This window comes from Protomyctophum bolini (assembly GCF_963924005.1).
Source record: "Protomyctophum bolini genome assembly, chromosome: 11".
Taxonomy (NCBI): Eukaryota; Metazoa; Chordata; class Actinopteri; order Myctophiformes; family Myctophidae; genus Protomyctophum; species Protomyctophum bolini.
In genome coordinates this window covers 31,807,038-31,833,468 of record NC_137872.1, presented here as the reverse complement: position 1 = coordinate 31,833,468, position 26,431 = coordinate 31,807,038, and the positions used below count along the sequence as shown (strand labels likewise).

At 46.5% G+C, this 26,431-nt stretch overlaps 1 protein-coding gene and 1 pseudogene across 2 annotated transcripts in view; both read left to right on the top strand.

Moving 5' to 3' along the window:
* srcin1a (SRC kinase signaling inhibitor 1a) overlaps positions 1–26,431 on the top strand; it is a gene marked incomplete at its 3' end in the record, with an annotated part of 65,941 nt that overhangs the window by 17,628 nt on the left and 21,882 nt on the right. The window contains exons 3-12 of the mRNA XM_080775135.1: positions 1,868–2,063; positions 5,058–5,353; positions 10,611–11,141; positions 11,646–11,986; positions 12,226–12,327; positions 13,311–13,438; positions 16,253–16,282; positions 17,427–17,584; positions 22,745–22,920; positions 26,044–26,174. Of these exons, the coding sequence (XP_080631261.1) occupies positions 1,868–2,063; positions 5,058–5,353; positions 10,611–11,141; positions 11,646–11,986; positions 12,226–12,327; positions 13,311–13,438; positions 16,253–16,282; positions 17,427–17,584; positions 22,745–22,920; positions 26,044–26,174 (2,089 nt within the window). The remainder of the gene's footprint in view (positions 1–1,867; positions 2,064–5,057; positions 5,354–10,610; positions 11,142–11,645; positions 11,987–12,225; positions 12,328–13,310; positions 13,439–16,252; positions 16,283–17,426; positions 17,585–22,744; positions 22,921–26,043; positions 26,175–26,431) is intronic.
* LOC308323620 (flap endonuclease 1-like) lies at positions 5,765–6,897 on the top strand (annotated as a pseudogene). The gene has a single exon. The product of its transcript is annotated as a flap endonuclease 1-like (transcript).

Sequence of the window (26,431 nt, the reverse complement as noted above, 5' to 3'; positions counted from 1 at the left end):
TACGTTTACTGTACTGTAGGCTACTGTACTTTACAGTAAGTACAATTTTGAGGTACTATTACTTTACTGGAGTATTTCAATTTTTCAATACTTTTTACTTCTGCTCCACTACATCAGGAAAATGTTGTACTTTTACTCCACTACAAGTTTTTGACCCTGTCAGTGGGGAGTGTTGGCTGAGGAATGAATCATCCTAATACTGGGGGGGTCAAATTATGACAGGCAATTCCTGCTGTCAAAATATGACCCCCCAGTCAAAAAGCGCTTTGTTTGAAATAGACACTCATGCTTTCCAAGGTGTGATTTGGGGTCCTAAGGATGAATACAAGATTAATATCTTAAAACCAAAATGTCGAATTGCGGGTTTGAGCTCACATGCCCTTTTGATGTAAATCAAAAGGGGGGGTAACTACACTCCCCACTGACAGGTGAGGAGTGTAGTACCCCCCAGAGAGGACGTATAAGGCCTTAGTCCTACTCCTCCTCCCAGCCAACACTCCCCACTGACAGGTATAGTTACCCCCCCTGAGCTCAAACCCACAATTCAACATTTTGGTTTTAAGACGTTGATACAGTATTCATTTTGTATTCATCCTTAGGACCCCAAATCACACCTTGGAAAGCATGAGTGTCTATTTCAAACAAAGTGTTCTTTAACATATTTTGACAGCAGGAATTGCCTGTCATAATTTGACCCCCCAGTATACACTCCCCACTGACAGGTAGTTACTAGTTATGTTACTGTACTTTGTAGATTTTGATTACAACATATACATTAACCACTTCAGCCCCATATACATTTAGACCATTTGAAAATAGCCGATCTACAAGCTCACAATGCGTTGCATTGCGTCGGCTATTTTCAAAAGACTTCTATACATTTGATAACTTGGTACTTTAAGTACATTTTGATGGCAATACTTCCGGACTGTTACTTGTAACGGAGTAGTTCTACATTTCAGTATTGATACCTTTCCTTAAGTAAAACAATGGAGTACATATTTTTTCAACCACTGCCACACATCAACAGGTGGCATTGTGGGAGCTCATTAGTACGGCGGTCTCCGAGCGAGAAGGGATATGCGCGGCGGAGGTGGGGAACGGGGAGCCGATAACCTCCAAGTTTCCTCAGTGTGTACACAACGTCTCCGAGGACCTCACGTAGGCCACACACACACACACACACACACACACACACACACACACACACACACACACACACACACACACACACACACACACACACACACACCGGCTCAACGACGTCTGCGCTGCCTTGGGGAGACCGCATGAGCCCCCGCGTCCTCCTCGACAATATACAGCACCGTCGAGTCAACCCAAAAACCCGACATGCGCTCATTATGGCAAAACCGACATAGACACGGGAGTGTGTTTTGTTAAGTCGAGGTGTTTCCTCTTATGCGTGACGTCCTGAGGTTTTGTGTCAACCACACAGCCCTTATATACCTGTGGGTGAATGTTGTCGTGCTGCAGTTAGACTCCATGTCAGACACCACAACGCCTGGATTTGTCAGTGAATTAGTGGTAGCTAAACCATTGCGACATGGACGTTAAACTTGCTGTGTGTGAGTGTGTGTGTGTGTGTGTGTGTGCGTGCGTGCCTCTGCCTCCTCTACAGAGTACTAACACTTTGACTTGGTGTGTGTGTGTGTGTGTGCGTGTGTGTGTGCCTCTGTGCCTCCTCCACACACAGAGCCGCGGCACTCTCAGTCCACTCAGTCTGGGCTAACTGACCAGTGTGTGTGTGTGTGTTTGTGTGTGTGTGTGTGTGTGTGTGTGTGTGTGTGTGTGTCTGTGTGTGTGCGTGTGTGCGTGCGCGTGTGCGTGTGTGTCCGTCCTCCCACAGAGCCGCAGCCCGCGGCACTCTCAGTCCACTCAGTCTGGGCTGGCTGACCAGGCCGCCAAGCTCTCCTTCGCCTCGGCCGAGTCCCTGGAGACCATGTCAGAGGCCGACATGCCGCTGGGATTCAACCGCATGAACCGCTTCCGCCAGAGCCTGCCGCTCTCGCGCTCCGCCAGCCAGAACAAGCTACGCTCGCCAGGTAAGGGTCGTCACAGACGGGACGCCATTTTATTTCATATACCTTCACTTCATAGTATCCCCCGGAGTGTGTGAAGTGACCACAAAATGGCCCTCGTGTGAATGGTGTGGTCACATCTATCCATCTATCCTGCCTCTGTCCATCCTATCCATCCATCTCCTTTCGGCTCCTTCAGGGGTTGCCACAGCGAGTCATCTGCCTCCATCTTATGATTCAATATATATATATATATATATATATATATATATATATATATGGCAATACATGTTGACAGCTGCACTAATTATCTTCAGTAATGTGTGGACATATATGCTGTGCTTTCAGAGGTATAGAGTGAATTGGGACGGGATAACAATACAATATTCTCACTTCAACAGCTTGAGCGTCTAATTGCTCCCACTGCACAGCCAGTGCTTCTTTATGTTGAAAATAACTGCTTGCAGTCATAAGGCTAATGATTTGTGATGTTATGCCTCCGCACATTAATAGGATCCCTGGCTAATAAGACAAATGGCTTATAATAATGGCTTATAATGACAATAGTCATCATGAATCAAAAGCAAGCTAAGGACCTAACATCCGTCCAACAGTATAGAATATGTACAATAAACAAATATAAATAAAGTATACACTATAGAGTGCTATGTCTACATAAGTTTAGCCTTTGCATACGCCTGGCTGTAAGGTCGTCAAGGCTAGTGCAAGTGCTACTGTCTAAGATAGAGTCTGAAGAGGTGGGTTCTCAGACTACTGTAAGATTGGGAGTGAGTCTGGAGTTCTGATTGCAATTTGAAGTTCATTCCATAATAGTTTTGAACTATATGCAAACACAGACGATTCAGCAGTAATACATTTCACGTTTCAATTGAAAATGTATACAATATAGCAAGATTACACCATCTACTATCACCTAGTGCAGTTAATAGTTTACAGTACTACACCTCATAGGGCTGTATTTTGCATGTCTTAAGTACCAGGTCTTATTACTTAACTTAAGACCTGGAGGCGTGATCAATGCCATTTGGCTATTCTGAGTGGCCAAAGAGCATTGACCACGCCTCCAGGTCTTAAGTTAAGTAATAAGACACGCAAAATACAGCTTTAGAGTCAGCTCACATTCACTGTGGGACTATTACAGCAATACGATGTATAAGTTAGGTTACTGTTGACATACTGAAGCTTTACAGTATGTCTATCTATTAGCATATTATCGATTTTGGCGACGACAGGTTATTACGGGACTGTTGGGGTAAAAAAAAAAAAAAAAGAAGACGGGTTTAGTATTGTAAAGGCCATGGCGGTGAGTATATAGGATTAGTGTGCAGCCTGGCTCAGACTCATAAACACAGAGGCATAAGGTTATGCCAAGCACGGCGGGGATAAAGAGGCTGCCGTAAAACTGTCCTGACAGTGACTGATGAGGAGTCATTGTGAGGCGCTAGAACACAGTGGACCTGTCACTCTCACTCCACTCTGGTGGGAACTGCAGGTTCACTAGTGTTCACTTTCACTCAGAGAGTGTGCAAAAATAAACAAAATGGACCCGTAAGGGTGCTTTTTGCACAAGTCTGTGTACTTAAGTAAAAGTATCAAATGCAATATAGAAATGCTCTGTTACAAGTAAAAGTCTGGAATTCAACATTTCAAGAAGATTTGGCTTCGAACTGTACTTAAAGTACCAAAAGTAAAAGTACTAACTGTGTTATGCAGAATGGCCCATTTAAAGTTTTCAAGTGTATAAAGATCATTTGAAAATACATGTGATGCGACGCATTGTGAGCTTGTATATGGGCTATTTTCAAATGGCCGAAATCATCGAAATGTATATAGGGCTGAAGTGGTTAATGTATGTTTTGTAATAATAATCAAAATCTACAAAGTATCTAGTAGTAACTAAAGTTTACAAATAATTGCAGTGGAGTAGAAGTAAAGTACTGACAATTTGAAATACTCTAATATTACAGTATTTCAGAATAAAAAAACCTCAAAACTTAAGTAAATGTACTCCACCACCACTGCCTGTCAGTCTCACTTGTCTCTGTCACTGTAACGGCAGGTTCACTGCTACTGTTATTATGAACAAAATGGACCTGTATTAGGGTGCATTTGGATAGATCTTATTGTGTGTAGAGGCCTATTCCCCTTGTATTGGTCTTCAGCTTTCTCCACCTCTCTCTCCCCCACGCCGTATTGCACTCATTTCTGCCTGACTGTCATCAGCTCCTTTTCTTTGTTCTTTCCTGTCATCATTTCTTCTCCATCATCTGGGTCTGACACCCTCTGGATCGACAGACAGACAGACAGACAGACAGACAGACAGACAGAGACGTCATGTGGCAGCCAAGTCTATGGACTTTTTAACGCTGGCTTTAAGCAGCGACGTCATGTGGCAGGCACAGTGGGCGCCACTCACTTCACACAAGTGTGATTTCTCTCTGTCATATGTTTAAATTAAAAGTCCATAGACTTGGCTGCCACATGACATCGCTGCTTAATATTTAACTTTTAATTTTTATAATATAACAATAATGGAAGTCAGTTCGGGCTGAAACATAACATGAAACTGAAACTGAAACTGAAACTGAAGCTGAAACATAACATTGGCCAAATTTGGAGTCAAACGTCATAGATAAGTCAGACGACTGATATCATAGACTGGCCATACGAAGTCCGGTATCCACATGCACGTCACGCCATTATCACACCCTGTCTTATTTTTGAGCGGTGCCTATAACCTCTCCAATGAACAGCTACAGTATGTGTGTCTGTACAGTATGTCCGTTTGAGTACGGACAGCTGCAATACCGCTGGGTGACCTAAAGTGGCACTGTTGAGCAGCCTAACAGGCTATACAGTACAGCTGTTGAGCTTCACACTGACCACTATAACTGTAACAATAGCACAGTAAAGTACAGTACAGAGTACAGTACACAGTACACACACACACACAGCCTGCACCGCTCAGTTCACACGGGTGTGATTTTTCTCTTCCAGGCGTGCTGTTCCTGCAGTTCGGGGACGAGACACGGCGCGTCCACATCACCCACGAGCTGAGCAGCCTGGACACGTTGCACGCGCTCATCGTGCACATGTTCCCCCAGAAGCTGACGGCGGGCATGCTCAAGTCGCCCAACACGGCCATCCTCATCAAGGACGAGGCGCGCAACGTCTTCTACGAGCTGGAGGACGTCCGGGACATCCAGGACCGCAGCATCATCAAGATCTACCGCAAGGAGCCCATCTACGCCTCATACCCCGCCGCCGCACACCTGGCCAACGGGGACCTGAGGGTGAGTCAGGAGGGTCATCCATGTGTCCGTAGTACACGGGACAAAATAATGTGTCCGTGGCAAAGACTGTGGCTCTAGCCCCTCCTATGCCCTGCTTTGTGTGTTTGTGTGTATGCGATGATTTGCTTGGCTGAGAAATGTACGTATTGAGGATAAAAAGTCACACCTGTGTGAAGTGAGGGGCGCTCTTATCACCGTACGTACAATCATGACGTAACATGTCGATTTGCTCAGACACAGTATGACGTAAATTCTCCAGTCATTATCAATGGCATTCAATGTTTACGTTAGGGTAAAAATCTACACAATAGCAGAATATAGGAGGGGCTAGCGCCCCTCAAAAGTGAGTGCGCTCTTCTTAACATCTATACACACTTTGAGACCTGATGCGTTTCCCTTCACATCTTCATCATGGGAATACACGGCCTCGCCAAACTGATCGCTGACCGGTCGCCCGGCGCCATCAGGGAGAACGATATCAAGAGCTACTTCGGGAGGAAGGTCGCCATCGATGCCTCCGTGTGCATCTACCAGTTCCTGGTCTCTGTCCGTCAGGACGGCAACCTTCTGCAGAACGACCACGGAGAGACGACGAGCCACCTGATGGGAATGTTCTACCGGACGACCCACATGCTGGAGCACGGAATCAAACCCGTGTACGTGTTCGACGGCGAGCCTCCGCAGCTCAAGTCCGGCGAGCTGGAGAAGAGAGCGGAGAGGAGGGCCGAAGCCAGGCGGCTGCTCGCTCGGGCAGGGGAGCGGGAGAACGTCGACAGGTTCACCAAGCGACTGGTCAGAGTCACCAAGCAACACAACGACGAGTGCCAGAAGCTCCTAACCCTGATGGGGTCCCCTACGTCCAGGCTCCCTGCGAGGCCGAGGCCAGCTGCGCCGCCCTGGTCAAAGCGGGGAGGGCCTTCGCCACGGCGACGGAGGACATGGACGGGCTGACGTTCGGCACGGGCGTCCTGCTCAGACACCTCACCGCCAGCGAAGCGAAGAAGCTACCCGTCCAGGAGTTCCGGCTCTATCGACTTCTACAAGAAATGTGTCTGACCAACGAGCAGTTCATAGACCTGTGTATCCTGCTGGGGTGCGACTACTGTGGGACCATCAAGGGGATCGGTCCAAAAAGAGCCATGGATCTGATCAAACGGCACGGCTCCATTGAGGAGATCCTGGACAACGTGGACTCCGAGAAGCACCCTGCTCCAGAGGACTGGCTGTACAAGGAGGCCAGGGAACTGTTCCTGAAGCCCGACGTGGTGGACTGCACCACGTTGGAGCTCACGTGGGACGAGCCTGACGAGGACGGGCTGGTGCAGTTCATGTGTGGAGAGAAGCAGTTCGACGAGGACAGGATTTGAAACGGCTTCAGGAAGATTTTGAAAAGCAGGCGGGGCAGCACACAGGGTCGCCTGGACTCCTTCTTCACTGTCACTGGATCGCTGTCCTCCAAACGCCAGGAGCTCCAGACAAAGGGCTCCGCGAAGAGGAAGCAAAAGAGTGGAGCCACGCCAGGAAAATTCAAGAAGGGCAGATAGATGAGAGAAGAGAAAGTCTAGAAGGATTCCTTTATTATACAAATGCACAGATGTGTCTTTATGTTGATTGGCTGAACTTTGCATAATGTTTGTGTCACGGGCGGCGATGGCTCAGGGGTTAGAGTGGCCAGATGGCAACCGCAAGGTTGCCATGTTCGAACCCGGGCTCCCCCAGAGTTGGTGTCGAAGTGTCCTTGAGCAAGACACTGAACCTCCTGATATGCTGGTTGGTGCCTTGCATGGTTTCCGCCGCCATCGGTGTATGAATGTGTGTGAATGGGTGAATGAATGTAATGCACAATCTATGTAAAGCGCCGCTATATAAATGCACCATTTACCTCATGGTGCCAATAAAAGTGGCAGAGGGTGCATGGCACATCTTCGTGTAAAAAAACACCTAGAGCAGGTGTCTCGTACAGGTTTTTGAACAGCTGGTGGATGGCATTTTATGCTCGCGTGCGGCTTTAACTTGTAGCGTCGCGTCGGCAAAAAACGTAAACGCTTTGCCGACGCTACAAGTTGAAGCGGCGTGCGGAAAGAAAGTGCCTATCCCAGGGTTCTGTCCTGCTGACACGTATATGTGCCCAGAGAGAGAGAGAGAGAGAGAGAGAGTGAGAAAAGGGGAAGGGAGAGAGAGATAGATGTGAGGGATGTGCAGGCCTATACAAGCTCGTAGCGCGCCACTCGGTGGCGCACTATGAGGCAAACAGCAAGTTTGTTTGTCTTATTAATTCCATTGAATTAACAAAATGTTTTATGTAAAATGTTTGTCTCCATTTCTTCATCCAAGGAAAAGAGGTTGTAGAAAACAACACCCTATATCTTCTGTATTCCTCCATATGCCATTTCGCAACATCAGCGATTTGCAGAGAAGTCCACAGAAAACATGGGTATTATTTGTCACACTATTATTGATCTCGCAACGGAACAATGGGTTTAGGTTGAAATTTGGCCAAGTACTGAAATCCTTGCAGATCTCATTCAAATCTGATCTTCATAGGCTAAAACGGTGCATGGGCCCCAAAAAGTCATTTTCCCAGGACCCAAACTAGTGAAATTAGCAGATCTACTGTACAAGCTCACAATGCGTTGCTTCGCACTGACTTGTGAGCTTGTAGATTGGCTCTTTTCATTATTTTCTAATTCATGGAATTTCTTCGATTTTTCTCTGATTTCTTCATGAAATTACTGGGAAAAAAGTTTGAAAATGTTTAGATTATTTGATAATTAAAAACAAAATGTCGGACGACAAAAAAAATAAAGGGACCCATACAAATGTGTCCGCGACCCACAAATTGGTCCCGACCCAGTATTTGGGAACCTGTGGCCTAGTATAGCACATTTACATATTTATTGTATTAAATAAATGGATACAGTGGGTTTCTTAGACGGGGTAATAGTCCAGGGTGTTTCCTTTTTACTTTCCCCAGCAATAACCTGCAATAACAGTTGGGGCAGCAGCTTATGTATGTGGGTTAGTAATTCCTTCTGGAAATGCATCGTTCTTATCTCCAAGTGGGCCAATCTGTTGACGTGACAGCAGAGAACAACACTCCTCTGTCATCCATCCCAGCACAAGAAGAACACCTTGAGCAGCTATCTGTTGTAGTTGAAAAGACCGGAGACAAGTTATCTTTTTCTTTTTCAATTTACCATCTGCATTATTCACACAACGCAGAGAATCCATCAGCCATTAAAGCATACAGTACATAAACCAGTACATAAACTGTAGAAGAGCAGACTGTGCGTGCGTGCGTGCGTGCGTGCGTGCGTGCGTGCGTGCGTGCGTGCGTGCGTGCGTGCGTGCACTGTATGTACAGCAATGTCTGTTCATTCAGCTAATAACAGGATGTAATAGAGGGGAAACCCTTAAGTACGACCAAATCAATACTTTGACAAACGTCCTTGAAGTTACTGTAGCTGTTTTACAGACTGAATGAAGGAAAGGCACAGAATGTCTGTTCTCCTCTCTCCGTGCCAGCTGGCTCTGCTGGACGGACCAAATGCAAGCTGCACTTAACTCATTTTATGCAGCTTAGATGTACAGTAATGGGTATATTATGTGTATAAGTGTGTCCTTTGTTCCACAACGTGTCTGAGCTGAGCCGTCTGTGTCTTTTTTCTGTTTTGTCTTTGTCATAAAAGGTAAAAATCAATGAAAATATTATTGAAAGAAAAAAAAACGAACATAATATTGACATGAACTGGTCCTGCAGTGTGATGTATGGCTTATACTGTATCTGCTTTTTAATGTGAAAGGTTTTTATGTGTGTACACTGTATGCGTTTCTGTGTGAGTGTGAGGACCTAATGTTGCGAATCCCCTTGTCGTACACCAGTGTGCGGTACAGAATGCATCAAACAGTGCTGTACTATAGAGCTATAACTGGGATGCTGAAAAACTAATGGAAAGTAGAAGGAAACACTGAGATGCTTTAAAGAACAAGAGAAGTTTGGGAGATAGAAAATGTTGCCTCGAGACAAGAGCTGCATAGATTAACATAATTGCAATAGTAGATTGGAGTAGACTGGGAGAAAACAAAGGGAGAGGTAACACAATACAGCAAGACTAGACTATAGAGCGCCGCAGTCCCGCCCCCTTTCAGAACGACGAGTGGCCCAGGAAATGATTCTCCATTCATTTTCTCCATAGGCTTTGCAAAACGTATTTATTTAAAGACCTTTTAAGCGTCGTACGAAGCCAACTCGAGTCGTGACAAATCATGACAACAAACACAATAGTTTGGACCAAACAAAGAATTACTAAGAAGAAAAACAACTAAAAAAGTGTTGTAACCTGCCGTTTTCTTTCTACTTTCTACTTCTTTGTTTTGTCCAAAACATTGTGTTTAATTGTTTATTGTCATGATTTGTCACGACAAGAGTTGGCTTTGTCCGCGGCTTAAACGTCTTTAAATAAATACTTTCTGAAAAGTCTATGAGGAAAATGAACGGGGATTTATTTTCCGGGTCTCTCGAGGGGGCGGGACTGCGACAGTCTATATACCAGAGAAGAAGAAAAGTGAAAGAGGAAAAAATATTAGGTTAACCACGTAAACCCCATCTACTTATTAAACGAATGTGGCTCTGTACTTGGTCCACTGCCCCCCCCCCCCCCCCTCCCCTCCTCTACACCAATGTCTTCGCCGAAAATACAAGCTACAAGCTCACAATAATGCCGCATGGCGAATGTTCCCCCTAGAATAGAGACCCTCTGGTTCAAGTGAGGATATTGGAGGGTAGTTTTAACTATTCAATTCGCTTCATTTGGCCCCGCTTGCCGAGCAGTGCATACTGGCATCATCCTGCTTAACGATCCGTACTAATGCCTGGCATTCTTCTAAGGAGAAGAAATGGCCGCATCTAGACAGGACAGTGTCCTGGATACCAGCTCAGAGGCAGCGAACACTCTTCCAGATCTCGCCTTTAACTTTTGCCGTGGCACAGAAATAGTCTACCGTATGTTGAATTTGATCAACATCGCTGAACACATTCTGTTTCTGACCTTTAACTGCTGCCCAGCAGCTTTGTTTGTTTGTCTGTTTGTTTCAATAATGGGGCAAATGACTGGTCTTTTTGACATGCAGCATTGGCAGATACATACAATCGTAGGTCAACCTCAGCTTGACTCGCGAAGACGTTGCTCCATAAATGCATCTCCAGTGTTCCAGTGTATAACCCCCCCACTCCTCCCCTCCCCACTTGTCATTCCAGAGGGAGATGGTGTACACCACGTCCCGCGACTCCTCCCCCACCCGCCGCCTCAACACCCTGCCTCACTCCTCCTCTGCCTCGGGCTCCCCCTCGGGCTCCCCGTCGCGCTCGCGCCTCTCCTACAGCGGGGGCCGCCCGCCGTCCTTTGCGGGCGGGCCGGGCTCGGGGGGGTCCTCCCACTCCTCGCAGCAGCAGCAGCACCCGCATCATCACCCCAACGCCGGCGGCGGTGGCGGCCATCACGGCGGACCCCCCATGAACTCCGGCCTGTCCCCCTCGCCCAGCGCCATCCTGGAGCGGCGGGACGTCAAGCCCGACGAGGAGGTCTCCGGGAAGAACAGCATGGTGCTGATGAAGAGCGACGGGCTGTACGCCGACCCCTACAGCCTGGTGCACGAGGGCCGCCTCAGCATCGCCTCCACGCAGTCGCTGGCCGCCATCGGAGACCCCTTCAGCTTCCCCGTGTCCAGCGGGCTCTACCGCCGCGGCTCCGTCCGCTCCCTCAGCACCTACTCGGCCGCCGCCCTCCAGGTATAGCCGAATTCACAGAGGGGGTGCCCTGGGCGCGGCCATTACTGAGGTGTAATCCATGGAGCAGGTGCTCCGTAGGCTCAGGTGTAGCTAATCAGTGCTGCTGCGCTTAATGGTACACCTCAGTAATGGCCGCACCCAGGAAACCCTCTGTGAATTTGTCTATAGGGTGGAGACAATTTCTCCACGATATGCCTTTTCCAGATATCGTATATATTGTGATACAGACAGTGAATGCTCATTCTATGATTTGCAGTGAATTCTATACCCTTATTTATACTGTTTCGTTCGCCAAGAAGAATACGTATTTTGGTCTAAATGGTCTGTCACTCCATTTTCTTTTACCTTGTAGGTTGTTGTACTGTTAAGTAACTTGAAAAAGAACCATAGAAACGGCATGAAAAAAACGAATATGGTGATAATATCGTGTATGGTGATATACTGCTTGACAAAAACATGGTGATATATAATATTCTTCCACATGGCCCACCGCTACCTGTACAGGGCGACCTGGACGACCCCATCTACAAGCCGGGCGCGTCGCTGTACTCCGACTCGTACTCCTCGGCCACGCTGGGCAGCATGGGCTTCCACCGGATGCCCCCCTCGTCCCCGCAGAAGATCCCCGACATGGGCCTGAGGGACAGCCACAGGGACTCGTACTCGGGCTCCCCCAGCCGGGTCAGGGACTCCCCCGTCAGGCAGGCCTTCCGCAAGGACTCTGCCTCCTCCTCCGTGTTCGTGGAGAGCCCCAAGTCGAGGCCCAGCTCCGGCTCGGACCCGCTGTGCCTCACGGCCGGGCCCGGAGGAGCCGGCTTCGGCCCCCTGGACCCGGACAGCAGTAGGTCAGTATCGGAGTGAGGACTGAACGCAGTGCTTTGTCTGATAACTACAGGTTAACATTATGTAGGGCTGTCACAATTACCATTTTTAAGTTGACGATGAATCGTCGCACAAATATTGCGATTAACGATTGAATTGTGGTTTTTGGCTTTCGACATAGGAACATTTGACATTTCTGTTCTGCCTGGTAATCATGACATCACGTGACGGGATTATGACACACAGTATATGCACTGTTTAGGGACCAACGTCTGGAGCGCATGGAAGCCATGGAGAAACAGATCGCCAGTCTGACTGGCCTGGTTCAGAGTGTTCTGACCAGAGCACCGGACAGCGACAGCACGTAAGACATTCTATTATAGCCCCCCCCCCCCCATTATCCCACCAGGCTGCACGCTGAGGCACATGGACAGCAACAAGCAGGATAACAAGCTATTCTCAGAACCATTACCAGCTCCGTGCAGTGAAATAGTGCATTTGTTTTGTGTAAGCATGGTGTAAGTACAGCCACACAGAACATCTGTATAGGGCACAGCACGTTGATCCAGTGAGACCTGCGAGACAGCTGTTCAGCCCATATTGATCTAAACGGGACATAATCGTCATCATCGTCATCATCATTTACATAGCGTCCATGTCAACACAGTCACAGACTATCATCAGATCCCATGGAGAGCAGGGCATTGTACAGGTCAGCGACTGTAGCCTACAGTGTACATCAGGGATTCCCAAACGTGTTCAGCTCGAGACCCAGAACATACTGTACATTTTGGTGTCTCCCCAGGACCCAAAAAGACATTATGAATACGACACTTATTTAACCTATTTTGGGGTGGGAACCCCTTTTTTTTTTTTGCATTATGTTATGCTTTAGCTATTGAAAAATAGCAGATCTACAAGCTCGTAGCGCACCACTCGGCGGCGCGCTACGAGCTTGTAGGTCTGCTATTTTTGAAGAACGACTGACATAGAAACATAGCTTTTTCAGAAAACTGTCAGGATGTAGAAGACATTTTTAGAATCTGATCTCAGGTCAAAATGGGTTAATTAATAGTGTAAATAGCTGAGCTATACATGCTCACAAATCTCAGAGTTAAATAAACTGTTGGGGTCTCGGAGATAGAAATGCCATTAAATGTCAAACTGGTGGGTCCTTGAAATTAAAACGGGTCGAGAATCACTGCTAGAGTCTCTCATGGGGGTCCCTGGCATTTATCTCTTCAAACGGGGGTCCATTTGGGAGTCCCTGTTGTCCAGCAGCAGTATAGCAGCGCTATTAGCATTAGCACTGTAATTGCCCTGCCCTGTGTGGCCGTTGATCCTCAGATGCGGCCTGCTGCGTCTCTGCATGATGGCGGGCTGCCCTCCGGACCAAGGGCCGGAGTTCTCACGCCCATTACCTTTCTCTTCCAGCGAGAAGACCGAATCCAACAGCGACGGCTCCGCCACTGGAAGTGAGTACAATACGTCTGTGAGCAGTGTGTGAGCTGTTACTGTAGCTGAATGCTAACAGACTGGCTTTCTATCTCAGGGGTGCATGCGTTTGGTCCGACATACTACTAACAGTCCTACCACCAGTCATGAGTCCGACACCCTATACCCCAAACCAAAACCCTAAACCTTAACCTCACAGGAAGCCACGGGTTAGTTTTAACCTGCCACGAACTCTTTTACCATTTATTTTTTATTGGGAACACCTTTATTTTGAAACCGTTTCACTTGGAAACCGACAGTCAGTAAGTCGCTATGTAACGGGTCCCGCGAATGTTTTGATCCAAAAAGAAGAATCCTAAATATTAACACTGCGTTCCCATAGACAGCATAAGCCAGCTGAATTTTCACGATCCTTTGAGCGATCTCGGCGCCGAGTGAGTTAACCTGCCACGCATGTCTGGAGCCACGGGTTAGTTTTAACCTGCCACGCATGTCTGGAGCCACGGGTTAGTTTTAACCTGCCACGCATGTCTGGAGCCACGGGTTAGTTTTAACCTGCCACGCATGTCTGGAGCCACGGGGTAGTTTTAACCTGCCGAGCATGTCTGGAGCCACGGGTTAGTTTTAACCTGCCGAGCATGTCTGGAGCCACGGGTTAGTTTTAACCTGCCGAGCATGTCTGGAGCCTGCCACGCATGTCTGGAGCCACGGGGTAGTTTTAACCTGCCGAGCATGTCTGGAGCCACGGGTTAGTTTTAACCTGCCGAGCATGTCTGGAGCCACGGGTTAGTTTTAACCTGCCGAGCATGTCTGGAGCCACGGGTTAGTTTTAACCTGCCGAGCATGTCTGGAGCCACGGGTTAGTTTTAACCTGCCACGCATGTCTGGAGCCACGGGTTAGTTTTAACCTGCCACGCATGTCTGGAGCCACGGGTTCGTTTTAACCTGCCGAGCATGTCTGGAGCCACGGGTTAGTTTTAACCTGCCGAGCATGTCTGGAGCCACGGGTTCGTTTTAACCTGCCGAGCATGTCTGGAGCCACGGGTTAGTTTTAACCTGCCGAGCATGTCTGGAGCCACGGGGTAGTTTTAACCTGCTGAGCATGTCTGGAGCCACGGGTTAGTTTTAACACAGAGCATGTCTGGAGCCGCGGGTTAGTTTTATTCCGCCCACAGGTTAGTTGTAACCGGCCACGCATGTCTGGACCGACAACGTGGTGTTGTCGGACTAATGCCTGTCGGTCTGTTAGCATGTCTAACAAACGTACTGTACCCCCCCCCCCCCCCCCGCGATCATGACCTCTCTGTTAGCTGAATGCTAACAGAGCTGGCTTCCTATCTCAGGACCCTTCAGGAACTCTCTCATTTTACTTCTTTATATGCATGGCCCTGCAACATTAGGCCCTTAACCACTTAACACATTTCTGAGTCATTTTGAAACTATAGCCGGTCTACAAGCAAATGTGTTGTCACCTTGTAGATCTGCTGTTCCTGAAACATAGTGGACGTAGGCTTTATTTCTACTCACTCCAGAATGTTCGTTTGTACGACATTCCTACAGTATGGTGAATCAAGCATCGAAAAACTAAGAAAATAGGCCTACTTGATGATTTTAAGTAAACTCCAAAACAACACTCACAGTGAAAATTCTCCTCGTATTCATGGGGTGAGTGGGAGGTGAACTTTCCCTTTTAAAGGGGTTAAATCTAGCTGGGAAAATGAAGGGTACAATTGGGATTCATGGAGGAGTCTTGGTGCATATAGATTTAATTCAGTATGTCGTGAACCGCTTATTGCAGGATCAGGTCAGAATAGTCTCTAGTCTCTGTCCGATACATTGACTTCCTCATCTCTCTCCCTCTCTGGGCTTTTTCGGTCACAATCTATTTCCTTTCATCCCCATTCCTGTTTCGCCTTCTCCCCATATACCATTAAGGGAGAAAAATCCCAAACGAAAAAAATACACTTTGGCATTTAATACTCTACGGAGACGACCTTTACTATCGCCAGAGCGTTACATTGACAGCACAGCGCTGTAACTGCCATTGAAGCGTCTTGCAGACTGAAATAATGCCAAATCAATACAGCGAACCTCCAGTGGAGACTCGGTCTACTTCCACGTCAGCGTCCTTGTCGACCACTGTAGTTACCGACTGCGGTCGTTTGTGTTCCGTGTCACTATGAACGTGCAATATTTGGAGGAATGGTACGTCTCAGGAAACGCTCCACAGTTAATCACTGTGAATCAATTAACAGCTGTTAACTTTCTCGTTCCTGTGCTTTGGAGCAGGACTCGTTAATATACTGCACTAGTCGCCGTCATTCATACGCTAACCGCACTGAGTGAAAACTTGCTCGGATTTTGAACACTAAAATGACGAGCTCTATAGAGTGCCGAAGTCCTGACGGCACTCACTCATCCCCTGGTTTGCGGGAAATAATGTCTCTATGGAGAATAACACGGGGTCTTAAAAAATAATTGTGGTCCAAAAATAAACAAACTGTCTCTGCGATATTGTCGTGTCTCTGTATCATTTACGAAAACGTAACTACAGTAATACGGCAGCAGTGACATTAGCGTTTTCTAACGCAGTCAGTTGATTCTTCATAATATCCCATATGAGTGAAACCGCTGGGATGATTTGCTTATTTTTCAAACACAGTTCTTATATATGAGGCGATCTAAGATCCGACTACGGGGATTATACAGTAACACAAATAAAAAAATACACAAACCCGTACATTTGAACTCTATAGAGATTCCCTGATCTATACATCTCCCTCTCTCCCTCACCAACCGTCTTGTAACCAGGCTCACTCTTTCTATATTTTCAGCTGGACGGCTGAAGCAGAAAAAAGGGAAAGGTAGTTGCTCTCTCCTACCTCACACACCAACCTTCATTTCTCCTTTATACCAATCCCTCTCTCTCTGTCTCTCTCGTCTCCATGGCTCTGTGGTCTGTGAGTGTGGGTGTGTGGTGGTGTCGCTCTCTCTCTCTCTCACTCTCTCTCTCTCTCTCTCTCTCTCTCTGCCTGGGCTGGGCTGGCTGGCTGGCTGGCTATAGTGGTGTCTGTCCTCCCGTGTGCCTCCTCTCCTCTCCCTGATCGATTCCTCAAGACAGAACAGGCCTTGATCTGTTCCTGTCACTTTTCTGTGTGTGTGTGTGTGTGTGTGTGTGTGTGTGTGTGTGTGTGTGTGTGTGTGTGTGTGTGTGTGTGTGTGTGTGTGTGTGTGTGTGTGTGTGTGTGTGTGTGTGTGTGTGTGTGTGTGTGTGTGTGTGTGTGTGTGTGTGTGTGTGTGTGTGTGTGTGTGTTGACTGTCCCTCCTTCTGGATTTCAGTCTGGCAATGCGTTTGTGAAATTCAGAGGGATGTTTTTTTGTCAGAGATGCCCCGGCTGCACTCACTCCTGGCCGTTTTGTGTGTGCGTGTGTGTGTGTGTGTGTTGCAGTGTGCATGTGGGAGGTTAGATAAGAAGGTAAATGGCCATAATCACAAAGCCCTGAGGTACAGTAGATAAGAGCATGGTTATCCCCCTGTGTGTACTGTATGTCTCGCACATGCACACACACACACACACACACACACACACGCACACGCACACGCACACGCACACACACACGCACACACTGAATGGAGACTGATTGCAAGTCTCTGTGGATCACTATGAGGACACACCTCCTCTAGTGCATTCCCAACGGAGCTGGAGGAAGAGGTTTGTGAATATGGCATTTTACATTAATTTGTGGCGCGTGTGTGTGTGTGTGCGCGCGTGCCTGTGTGCGCGCGTGCCTGTGTGCGGTGTGTTCACACATAAGTGCTGCTGTGCGCTGCTTGCAAGTGCCATCAGTGCCCTTGTGTATGTGTTTATACAGTAAGTATGTGTTGTGCGTGCGTGCGTGCGTGCGTGTGACATCAGCGTGTCATCACAGCTCACGGTATCAGCAATGTAATGTCTCCGTGACCTCCCCGTGACCCCGCCGCTCTGTGTCCTGTTCTGTGATGGTCAGCTCTCACGCCGTCGGCGCCGCTGGCCCTGATGCCTCCTCCTCCGTCCTCCAACGCAGGCGACAGCGTCGGCCGGCTGCAGATGCAGCTGCACCTGCACGACCTGCAGCACAACGCCACGGACCTGCGCAAGCAGCTCGGCCAGCTGCGCAACATGCAGGTGAGATATGCCTGCTGCTGCCACTTCACTGTTCTAATGGTTATCTCTGCCACGGCCCCTGTGTGTGTGTGTGTGTGTGTGTGTGTGTGTGTGTGTGTGTGTGTGTGTGTGTGTGTGTGTGTGTGTGTGTGTGTGTGTGTGTGTGACTGTGTGTGTGTGTGTGTGTGACTGTGTGTGACTGTGTGTGACTGTGTGTGTGTTTGTCTGTCTAGCAGGTTCGTATGAAAATCAAGCGATAAACACCTGTATGTTACTTATCAGTCGAATGCAATCAAGCCAGCAGGCTTGCCTGGAGCCGACTGGCTGCGATCAGGAAACGCGGTGGCGTCCGACGTTGTGTGGGTCATGCTGTCCGACTATTACTAACCCTAAATCTAACCCTAACTCTAACCAAAACCTTAACCTCAGTCTAAACTGCCACGTATGGTAAGTCCCCTAACCTCATATCAGTCTTAACCGGCCGTGTAAGTCAGTTTCAGGATGTTTTCGCTAAAGAAGGGGGGTCGCAGCGGAGAATACTGTACATACAGTCGGCTCCAGGCGAGCCTGCTGGCTCGTTTGTATTCGAGTAATAAGTAACCTATATTGGTGATTATCGGTTGATAACATTCGAAGCGGGCGGTCTGTCTGTTAGCAACTAATCTGACTCCCACAACGCTACAGTATACAGTCATAAAGACACAGGTTTGCTGTTGTTGTACAGTCTGACACATTGAGGCCATTGAATCCTTCGAGGACCTATGATGAAACGTACTGTAAGAATGATAAAAACACTGGGTTCAGCTCACGTTTAAAGGGTCAGGCAGATGCCATGCGGTGGAGGAGAGGCGCTAAAGACCATAGAAATACATGCAGGAGAGGTAAAAAAAGATGAAACTATAAAAGAGATGGGGTCGTCTGCTGTTGTGCTCCCTTTCCTGTTGAGTTAAACGCTTCCACTGGCCGTCAAGGAGAGAGGGCAGAGAGAAGGATATAAATAACAGTGCAAAACAACCCTATTTATTCACACTCTGTTCAGACCTAGTCCCTTCAGCGGCACCCCTGGAGCATGCAGTGGGCAGTAGACCTAAGGTTTAACTATTGGATCAGCTGAACTGCTCCTCTAAAGCGCCACACCATGTTCTACAGCGGTCATTGTCAAAGTGGCGTCCCAGGTGTGTCATTGAGGAGATACAAAATGGCAAAATTGAGCATTTGTTTGAAATTACCAGCAGTTCACCCCAAACAATACTTATTTTCTTTCAATTGCACATCCCATGAAGCCTTGAATTCATGGAGATTATTTCTTTTTTATTTGTTAAGATATACGTAGTAATAATAATTTGACAGATTCATATCAGTACCAGACTCTACTTTGTGTGTTGAAACTCTTTCAATATCACCTCACCTGTGAATATTTCAATAATACACTCATGACATACACAATTTATTTACATTTTAAATAAAACATAATTTCCATATCAAATAATCGTTTCAAACAAGGGTCCATGATGGCCTAATGAAAGTCAATTTGGGGAATTGAAAACCCTTCTTCTATAGTACCGGTAATTGAGAATTCCCAAGTAGTCCGCAGGGTCCTTACGCAGGCCCAGCACTGAAATGGAGAGCTACTACACCATGCTGGAACTAAAAACCACGCTGGAACCCATGAGCATGGATAGCGTGGTTTGGCCTCAGAACTGTTGTGGAAAGAAGGCTTAAAACTGTGCTGCCTGGAACCAAACCATGCTGGAACACTTGAGCATGGCACGGCATGGCATGCTGCGGCACAGCACGCTGCGGTTTAGCGCGCTGCGGTAGAAAAAGAAGGCTTTAAACCGGTGGCTCTCAAAGTGGCGTCCAGGGACCCTCCAGGCTCTTTTGAGGGGGTTTCCAAATGTAGCTGTAGCTCAGAGAGTGTACACGACTACACATGCAGTACAGGTTCCATTTGTACACTCTCAGAGTTATGGAGGCAGCGCCGTGTGGCTTCATTTGGAAAATGGAAAATAGAAAATGATCCTTTATATATAGCACCTTTAACCAAGGCTCTTTACAATGATTGTGCATTGAATTCACCACTCAACGATGGCGGAGGAAACCACGCAAGGCACCAGCCTGCTCATCGGGAGCGATTAGGGGTTGCTCAAGGACACTTGGACACTCTGGGGGAGGCCGGGCTGGAACTGGGAACCCTCATTTGGCCTTAAAACGGTTGTGGAAAGAAGGTTTAAACCATGCTGGAACTAGACTGTAATGTAGAGATAACTAAACCGTACTAGAACTAATCCATGCTAATTACCAGCTGACGTACACCTGGATGTGTGGCCTAACATGACCCCTGACCTTTACCCCACCCTGTTGCCAATGGTCTCGACAAACAGGATGAATTATGCACGTGCTTTATGAATTATGCAGACAGAGTCTAGCAGAGAAGTGTAAACAGGAGAGATGGAGCATAATGCTGAGGAAACACACATGCTCACGCACGCACGCACGCACGCACGCACAATTAATTAAACTCTGAGAGTGTACAAATATAACCGAATGGACATGCGTAATGGTCCATTTGGGTCCATTTGTAGCTACACTTTCAGAGTTACAGGTGGATAAATTAAATAGAATTAGACAACTTTACCACATGTTTGGACTGGTGCCCTAGCATCACTGCTAATGGCCTTTTAATGGAGCAAATCTTGGTCATTTTCAACATTTACTGGTATCAATGTTCTGCTTCATTTCCCGTAACATGAGGTCAATCAATGATTGTTTTTTTTTCCTGCTAAGCAGATGCTTTCATTGGAGCAAATCTGCATGGCATGCAAAATGTATTTGGTTCATGTTTACTGTCGTTCTCTTGTCATAGATAGATACGTATGTATAATACATTGTATATGTATCGTTGAGTAAGTGGATATTGTCGCTTTGAGGCGGAAACCTTGCATACACACACCGTTTCACATGCTTGCGCTCTGGGTTCCCTGCAGCAGCTCAGACAGAGCACAGTACTCATGCTGCAGCACACCACATTGCTTTCAAGGACGGAGTGATTGGTATCAAGGCAAAAACACACAGAACCATAATTCAAATTCATGTAAGTAGCCAAGGACGGACCGACGTGCGTTCCCCTCACGCGCAGGACATGCGGAAGGACATGCGACGCAGTACAGTACAGTACAGTACAGTGGTACAGAAAGTAGAAGCTTCTAATGCAGAATATGCAGGGACATACAGTACTAGTGTATATGCATGCACTGCAGTGCATGTTTAGCACAGCCGGTGTAAATCACTGGCGTGGCTTTTCAAAGGTTCTGGGCCTGCGGTTTTTTTCCACCTCTGCGTCGTACGCCAGAGTGCATGCTGCCATGAGGAAGGGCGTTCGTTTCATGGCGTTCCGCGAGGCATTCACCCGAGACGAACAGACACCCACATGGAATAGTGCCACGCAATGCATTTCTCAACACAGCGTACTGTACACTATATAAGGTCTACTCTACGCTACAGGACACAGCGGCGTTAACTCTGAACGTCGTCTTTTAATAGACTTTCGTCAGACTGACTGGAACAACTTTTTCAGCCCGTTTCATTTACTGTACAATGTACATCAATTACTTTTTCTTTTCTTTTTCTTTTTCAAGAATTCTTTGCTTGTTGACCTGAAACCTATCTGTTTCTGAGTGTTTTAATGTTGGTACAATGTTTGCTTTAATACTTTTATTGTTGCATTTTATTTCTTTTTCTTTTGGTGTTTTATTGTAGATGAATATTGAGTAACAGAGGCAGTGTGGTTTGAGATGGTGGGAGAGCACCTATGTGTTTATTATGTGTATATTATATACCCCCTATGTACAGTATGTCTGTACAGTATGCCCTTGTTGATGTATGTCTGTTGGAATGTTCTCTTTATTGTTATTGTCTGCGTGTCGTGCTCGAGGAATACGATGCATCTCAGAGGGCTTATCCTTTAACTGGATATTCTAAAGGAAATATAATACAATCCTGAGTGCTCATGTTACAAAGGAACCTCCATTTGGTTCCATTTGTACACTCTGGGAGTTCAATTACCACCCGTGATTTTGCAGCGTAACCTCTTGTATAACAATCCACTGTATAGTACGTATGAACATTACAGTATACTTCTAGGCCATTGCCCTTCAGGCCCCGGCCTTCTCCGGGTCATGCGAGCCAGGAATTAATGCATGTCCACAATGGAAAGCCATGTAGCCATATAGAGCTTTATTGTGTTTTCTTTTTAACCTCTGTGATATTATGTATATGTGTTATACTGTATGTCATGGAAGTGCACTGATAATGTACTCTCTCCTTTTTTATCACCAAATGCATTCAATGAATCAATCAAAGTGGGGAATACAAACCCCACCCCCGTGCAATACTGCTGTTATCTGTTATCTTACTCGTGGTGCCCGCGTTTGTTGTCAGTGTTTTGCTGCTCACCGCCACTTTCATTCGCCGCGGCTTCCTTCACCCGTGGGCCACAGATCTCGTACTTTATGTTCCATTTTATTGCACACGCTGCCACTTATATCATATGTGACGCGATCGAAGCTCTGGCAGTCGGTTTATAAGCCAATCAGGGAAGCCTGCAGCAGCCACTTCTTCTCACCAACAATGAACAGAGATGTGGCGCTTCCTCCTGCGGACAGACATATGTGCTCTTTCGGTTCTCGGAAACGGTTGGTCCTTTTTAATTGCCACGGCACTTATTTATACCCCTGGATTAGCCTACTATGGCGTGGCCAGACTATTATATCACTGCGTAGATGTTAGTCTGGAACTTCGTTGTGGAAGATTTATTTCCAAGGCGTGGTTATACAAACAGATTCCAACGTCACAGCAAAAAAAAGTCTCACTTTGAATAGTGGGCTCTGATTGGTCACCCACAACTCTGGGGTGAGTGCCAGACCCAATCTGCCCAGGGCATTTATTTATTTAGTCTGGTTTCCAGGGCCAGGCTAACCGAAGTTTGACGTCAAACAGGCGGGGCCCGAGACACATGACAGACACACGACAGACATACAGACTTAATTTTTTTTTTTGAAAGATTTGATTATACAGCAGGACATAATCTGGTGTGTGTGCGTGCGTGTGTGTGTGTGTGTGTGCGTGTGCGCGTGTGTGGGTGTGTGTGTGCATGTGTGTGCGTGTTGTTCACGCATGCAGCTCCAGAACCAGGAGTCTGTGCGGACGCTACTGCAGCGCACGGAGACGGAGCTGAGCGTGCGCGTGAGCGACGCCCTGCGGAAGCAGGAGGACCCACTGCAGAGACAGCGCCTCCTGGTGGAGGAGGAGAGACTCAAGTACCTGAACGAAGAGGAGCTGCTCATCCAACAGCTACAGTATGTGGAAACGTCACGTCTTCTCAATCAGTGCTTTTCAACCCTTTTCATCTCAAGGCCCATTGTTTATTCCGCATGTGAACCACATGGGCCACCAGAGATCAAGCTTCTCGGACCCAAAACTAAAGAATATTTTACAATTCATTTTTTTTTATTACATTTTTATTCCACATCTTTGCAGTGACACATTGCATAATGTACATGATATACATGTACAGTACATGGTGCATACATATAATTACCAGTAGGTGCATTTCATGGTGGTCAGTGGCAGTGCTTGCTTGTGGATTTTTCTCACCCACCAGTTTCCCCCCTGCTCCCAAGTACTCCCAAGTTATTCCTCCATGTCGAGGGAATAACAATTTAAAAGCATCACAATATTAGTTTACACAGGAAAGCAGATAGCTCTCCACTGTCCGGACAGAGGCTCTCTCTTGTGTGTTTGTGGAGATGGCTGATTTATGCACAACAGGTGCGCAGCCACACCCAGCTCTGAATTCACTTCTAGTTTGACTCAGGCCAGGTGTGACTGCTTAAATCAGTCATCCTCAATATCACATATACCCCTCTCGTTAAACCCAGCCACAACAGTGACACTTTTGAACACCAGCCAAATGCTATTTCCGTGCTCAGACACAGCCAGCCAGGCAGGCAGGCAGCCAGCCAGGCGCACACACACACACACACACACACACACACACACACACACACACACACACACACACACACACACACACACACACACACACACACACACAAAGCTACTTAATTAAGTGGTTGCACCACTAAAAAGAAGAAAAGATTGGAGAGAAAAAAGAGGGAAAGAGAGAGAGAGACACACAGGGGAGGGTGAAAACAGCATGTTGACTCAGCCTCAGGTGGCATATGCTCCTTGTGAATTGTGACAATGATGGAACAAAGTCTGCACCCTTGGGTGAGTTATACACTTATCTAATCCAATGAGATAGCTTGAAGTGAATCAAAGTGAGAGACGAGAGGCTGCCTAGTGTTTATAAAAGTTTTCAACAGAGCCGTGGACAGCAAAGTAGAAAATTATTTTCTAGTTTCAGAAATGACATTAGGTCCCGTAACCAGGATATGTTTGAGGGAGGTTGATGGTTTCTCCATAGAAGTAGAATACGGCGGTGAGAAATTAAAGAAGTAAATGAATCTTTTTGTCTATTATTCAGTCTGGTTCCCTCTTCAGGGACACCGGAAATAGCAATGATTGATTGATTGATTGATTGATTGTTTCCGTGTCCTGCACACAATGTGCCCAACCCTCATGGGTTTATAAGACACCATTTCACAATTGCATTTACAGCATGTTTACATTACATAATTCACGCATTTCCAGAATGTTTACATTACATAATTCATTATAATATAATGAATTATGTAATGTAAACATTCTGGAAATGCTTGAAATGCGGTAAATATTATTTACCACTCAGATTTATACAGAGTACTCTGTCTTCTTTCCCCAAGCTTGACAAATAAAATCTGCCGCAACAAAAGTCCCTTTGGCAAAACATATCTCCATTTTTACATAGTCATTTAAATCAAGGAAATCCCCACAGATATAAGACATCTTATTAACCAAAATATCCCCATAACAATTCTACATTCTCCATATTGTGTAGACTTCTTGTAAATGAAGTCATGTAGATGTTTAACAATAATGGAAACCGTTTCATTTTACGCTCTCAAGAGTTAAAGCTCTATAAGGGTCCATTTGGTTACCAACTCTCCATTATTTAGCTGGGGACCACCTGGAACCCCCACTGCCCCACTGGTGGTCCCCGGACCACTGGTTGAAAACCACTAATCCAAATCCTAATCCTAGTTTTCTGAAAAACCTAGCGTGTGTTTCTTGTCAAGGAGCCCCAAAATTATATGTATTTGGCCGCCGACAACCATCTGAAAATATGTTGTCCAGCCCAGAAGCACAGATATGAGTTAAAAACGTTCGATGTAAAAGAATATATATTCAACGATTTGCACCCGTTTTCAGGATTTAAAAAAATATATAGCAGATTTACAATCTCACAATTGCGACGCATCGTAGATTTTTTGTATTGTAGAGCTTGTAGATCAGCTATTTTCAACATCTTTGCATGACATTGCAATGAGATAACACTCTGGTCGGCCAAAACAGAGGTCTCCGTCCTATTAAAAAATGATGGCCAACGCCCAGGACGGATATTAATCAAAAGACGGAACATTACTCTTTTCATAACAGAACGACTGACATAGAAACATAGCTTTTTCAGAAAACTGTCAGGATGTAGAAGACATTTTTAGAATCTGATCTCAGGTCAGAATGGGTTAACAGTATACGTCAGTGTAATTATCCCTGGGAAAGAGCAGGATGCTCATTAAGATCCTAGGACTGATTTGGTCCAACAATTAACGAAGTGACTGCAAAAGCACAGAGATATACTCTGAGATTTAATCATTAGATAATTTGTGCAGGTTTTCTAAAAATGAAAATGAAAATGCTACTGGTTGTTTTGCTGCATGGCCATGCATGCCGTGTGTGTGAGTGGCATTTTTATTGTGTGATAATTGATCTACTTTGCTTAATCACCTCTGTGAATCAATGTCTGTTAATTGCCATTGCGAGGAGCAAGTTTTTTATTTTCATTATTTATTATAATTCTTCTATAATTAATTGAGGTCACGATTGAGGACAGATTTATGGTCTTGCTGTGTGTGTGTGTGTGTGTGTGTGTGTGTGTGTGTGTGTGTGTGTGGTGCACATGAATTATGTCCAAACATTTTTCCCAAATTGCCTCACTGGAGAGATTTGTTACACACACACACACACACACACACACACACACACACACACACACACACACACACACACATTAAAGAACCCATCACCCATTTCCAACCGAAATCCCTGTGTTCTGGTGTGAGGAGATTACCGTAATACTATTATTTGTGGTAAAAACAAATATGCAGATCTACAAGCTCACAATGCATCGGAATCGTGACACATTGTTAATGTGAAACAAAAAACACAACAGGGAAATATTCACGCCTGAACACAGCTCTGAACACACGACTCCCTTCGATCCCTGGTGAACATCCATCCATCTGTCTGTTCCGTCTCAGTGACCTGGAGAAGTCCGTGGAGGAGATTCAGAAGGAGTCTTCTGTCAGCCACAAGCTGGCGTCTGTGCAGGAGCTGGAAGAGAAGGCCACGGTGCTGAGGAAGCTGGGAGAGACACTTACGGAGCTCAAAAGTGAGTCACCAGCTTATACAACATGCACACACACACACACACACACACACACACACACACACACACACGCACGCTCCGTTCTGCATGTTTCTGCGCAGTGCACGCACGCACGCACGATAGCTTTTGGCAGAGCTACTTGTAACAACTCACAAGGGACTGATTATCTGTCAGTCAATTCTAGCATGCACGTTGTCTGCCAAACATTTTCAAAGTCTTACACAGTCCCACGCTGTCTCAAAACTGTGAAAATCTCTCCA